Raw genomic sequence first — 4,443 nt, forward strand, 5'->3', positions numbered from 1 at the left:
AATAATTACGGAGAAGATTAAATAGATACACTCTATCAGTTCCTTATTCTTAGCATTATACTCTAACGCTTTTGACACAACTAACACATTCATCCGACCCGAAAGCAAAGGTAAGTATCTTTCAAATATTTCGTGACTTTCTTTGAATTCTTTGACCTATTATTCATATATATCTGCTCCAACTAATTATCGGTTGTATAAATAACATTGTAATATCATTTAGGGTTTAAAGTACTGTATAACATCATTCAGCATAAGTTAACTTTGTTAGTTGTTAAATCGTTAGCATAGTTAGTTTTATTCAGTAACAAACATTGTCTTCATGCATCTGATGACAAAAAATAGAACAATCACTTTTAAAGTTAAAAAATAAGTCTGACACTTGAATGGATTCCATTTGGGTAAAAAAAAAAAGGACTTTTTTTATCAGATTCTAAGATCCAGGTGATATATGGGATTCTTTTATTAATTTAACAAATTGAATGTTCATTGAAAAGTTCAATTATTGTTGTACATTCAGTTATTTAATATACACTTATGTATTACATCACACATGCAGTTAAATGAGGTAAAATATTGTTACATATATGTTAAATCTTCTGTTTTGGTATTTCATAGTACATCTTCAAAGTCATGGCTTCATCATCCCGATTACCTTCATTCATTGTTGATGTTACAGCTGTTACAACTCGTTTCCTGGTACGGTTAATGTACATTTTTGTAACAACCATTTATTGTCCATTCTTACATTTTATAGGTACTTTAATAAATAAAAATGTACTTATACTTTTGTTGTTTATATTCACAGAAATTCCCATCTAAGTGGGTCAATTGTCACTATGACGATAATCCAAATGATTTAGTTTAGGTCATTATTGCCGATGGTTACCAGGCACAAGTACAAATCATGTGGAATGGCCATGATCTAGCCATGAAAACAGGATGGAAACAGGTTGTTAAGGATCTACATATTAGAGTTCGGGATGTTCTTCAAATAACTATGGTTGATGACACAACTTTTGAACTCACGGTGTTCGCTTCTGATCTATGTGAAAAGCATGTTCCCGATAACAGAAATCCAAAATTCATTAAATGGTTCGTTGATGTATCCAAACCAAAGATGGTAAGTCAACACGATACTTAAGCTTCCAAATTGACAATGTTGTTAATATGTATACAGTTAGTTGTACAAAATCTTATATTATACATATCAAATAAAACTTACCCCAAATACTTGGTTTATACAGATCCTCCCAATCAAGTGGGTCAATTCAATTTATGCTGTTGGTCGCTTGAATGATGAAGTCTTCATCAACACATCCACAGGTTATACTACTAATCTCAAGTTGGAAGATGATGGTAAGGACGTTTGGTTTTCTGATGGATGGAGTAAGCTTGTTAAAGATGTTGATATACGTCGGTTTAACATACTCGTCTTCACTTTTTCTGATCAAAATCAATTTGAAATGGTTGTGTACGATTCTGACTACATTCAAAGGCATGTCATAACGTCTGAATCTTCAGACAATGAAGAATCATTGAACAAGAGGAGAAGATATTGAGTGTATACTGGTGCCTCTCAACATCTCAGTCAAAATCAACATCTCTTTTTGGTAGTCTGAATCTTATTCTCTTTTGTAAGTTGACCGTCATCTCAGCTAACTCCAACTTGTATGTAATATTTGGTACAGTTTATCTACTGATGTGGCTATGTAATTATAAAACAGCATGGTACTTGTTAATCAATGATAGCATCATCATCAAGATGCTCCTCATTTGTGTCCGTATATGTTGTAGTAATATTGTCAACGACAATCCCATCTTTGTCCTCTCTAACCAACTCAATGTTCACATTTTCATCAATTTGAGGACCCATACCTGTTTCGCTCTGCAGGTGTGTTTCCACGTCATCAAGAGATGTTAGTGCATCAATTTCATAAGAATCTCTAGGCTTTGTCTTGATAACAACTTTCCATCCTTTGTGAACACAATCTTTAACATAAAACACTTGTTGTGCTTGACTTGCTAGTATGAACAGCTCTTTATCTTCCTTCAATCGACGAAAATTGAGCATTGTAAACCCATTTTCATCTTCCTTTTAACTTGAACCATTTGAGATCCAGTCACATCGGAACAAGACTACTTTTTTGTCAGCACCATACTGTAGCTCAATGATTTCTTTTAAAACCCCGTAATATGTTACGGACCCAAAGATAGGATTTTTATCTCTAACACTTGAGAAGCTATTTGTTGTTGCCTCGAGCATTACTCCACTATTCTGCATTTTTCTTTTCTTCTCTGTCTGTTTGGTTTAAAAATGATAACCATTAATGATATATTCCTTATATGTTGTCACATATTCAGATGGGCCATTTTCCAAATGCCTTAGATCTTCTGATATTCCGTCTACACCTTGTTTATGCAGCTTACGAACCTGGTCAAAATAATTTAATATAAGCTGAATAATTGGTTACAAATAAGTTTTTGATAAATAATAACACTAAATAAATCTCTAGCTACTAAGTAATTTTGGAACTAACATTCTTAATAAATTCATGGCTTAAAATTAATGAAATTCCAAGTGATTCTTACATGTTTCCCAAACCATTTCTCGAATTTATTACTGTGCATACGCTGTATCAAATCCTGACGTTCTTTCTTATTTTCATGCCGAAGAATACTCAGATGTTCTCTGCAATGTGTATTGAGGTGATGCAATCAAAGTGCAAAATGTAATATAAATTCTGAAACTCAAAATGTGTACTAAATAAACTTACGTTCTAAAGGATTCCAGTTCACTACAATTGAACAACACATATGAATGTGCTTTAGCCAAACGATCTAGAGATAGTAAAGCCATTTTTCTAGCACCAATGGGTCAACCCGGCGTAGAAAATATTGGTAGACCATCCTCCTTACCACCGTCGTCATATTTTCTACTTTTCTTGTTATGGATAGTCTCGACATTGTCAGCGAAGTATAATGAACAAAACGCCAAACACTCATCAGCTAGATATCCTTCTAATATTGAACCCTCAGGTTTACTCATGTTTCGCACATAAGATTTTAATGTGGTTAAATACCTGAAGAAAAACCAATTATGAAGATCAAATTCCATGAACCTACTTAATTAAACAATTTACTATAATATTTTTGTTAAACAGCCGATATTAAAACATATTATATTATGTGTGAGTATGTAATTTACTACCTCTCAATTGGATACATCCAACGATAATACACTGGTCCTCCAATTCTAGCCTCATAATCAAGGTGAACAGAAAGATGAACCATTACGTCAAAGAACGATGGTGGAAAAATCCTCTCCATATCGCAAAGTATTTTCCAATATCATTTTCCATTTGAACCAATTTAGTTGGATCGAGAACTTTACAGCATAAGCGTCTATAGTAACGACACAACTTCATCACAAAAGAGCAGACATGCTTAGGTAGACTATTTCGTATGCAAAATTGGAAGCAACTGTTGCATCAAAATATGATTGTCGTGACTTTTTAGGCCACCAATTTTTGGAGGGTTGAGTTGAATGCATCTTGAAATATCAGCTGAATAACCATCAGAAACTTTCACTGCTTTAAGCATTCGACAAAATCTATCTTTTTCTTTTTTATTCATTAAGAAACACACAGATGGCAAATACACTTTGTTGTTTTCTAGAACTTCGGGATGTAGTTCCTTTCGAATTCCCATTTCTTCTAAATCATAACTCCCATTTATATGATCTTTTGTCTTTCCATCTAAATTCATTAATGTTCCAATGACACTATCACATACATTTTTCTCAATATGCATTACATCTAGATTATGTTGTATCAAGTTGTCTTTTCAGTACGGTAATTTGAAGAATATACTTCTCTTCTTCCAATTATACGGCAATACTGGGTTGTCCTTGACTAGTTTCCTAAATTTAAATTCATCAATACCATTTAGCTCATTGAGAACATCTGACCCTGTTAAGAAAGTTGGTTTAGTCTCCAACTCTTCTATGCCATCAAACGAATTTTTATCCTTCCGATACGCATGTCTCTTTGACAACAATCGACGATGTCCCATAAAAACAAATTTCCTACTATGTCTCAACCGAATCTATTTTGTACGCTTATGGCAGGATGGACATGCAAGTTTACCTTTAGTACTCCATCCAGATAAGTTGGTGAACGCCGAAAAGTCACTTATTGTCCATACCATACCAGCACGCATTTGAAAGTTACTATTTGTTGATGAATCATATGTCTCTACTCTGTGATCCCACAACAACTTTAGCTCATCCACTAGAGGTTCCAAATATACGTCTATATTATTCCCTGGCGCAGATGGTCCTGGTATTAGTAGAGTAAGCATGAAATAGGGTTTTTTCATGCACATCCAAGGAGGTAGATTATATGGAATCAATACAACAGGGCATGTTCTATAGGAATTACT

General features: G+C 33.8%; 2 protein-coding genes across 2 annotated transcripts in view; one reads left to right on the forward strand and one right to left on the reverse strand.

The window, feature by feature from the left end:
- The first annotated feature begins 907 nt into the window (after window positions 1–907).
- LOC139900990 (B3 domain-containing protein At4g01580-like) lies at window positions 908–1,562 on the forward strand. Its single transcript, XM_071883731.1, has 2 exons — window positions 908–1,123; window positions 1,248–1,562. Exons 1-2 carry the CDS (start codon window positions 908–910, stop codon window positions 1,560–1,562), a joined length of 531 nt encoding a protein of 176 aa, XP_071739832.1.
- A 2,545-nt stretch (window positions 1,563–4,107) lies between these two features.
- LOC139900991 (uncharacterized) overlaps window positions 4,108–4,443 on the reverse strand; it is a 1,317-nt gene continuing 981 nt past the window's right edge. The window contains exon 2 of the mRNA XM_071883733.1: window positions 4,108–4,443. This exon is cut by the window's right edge and continues 263 nt beyond it. Within this exon, the coding sequence (XP_071739834.1) occupies window positions 4,108–4,443 (336 nt within the window).

Source organism: Rutidosis leptorrhynchoides, chromosome 3 (genome assembly GCF_046630445.1).
Source record: "Rutidosis leptorrhynchoides isolate AG116_Rl617_1_P2 chromosome 3, CSIRO_AGI_Rlap_v1, whole genome shotgun sequence".
Taxonomy (NCBI): Eukaryota; Viridiplantae; Streptophyta; class Magnoliopsida; order Asterales; family Asteraceae; genus Rutidosis; species Rutidosis leptorrhynchoides.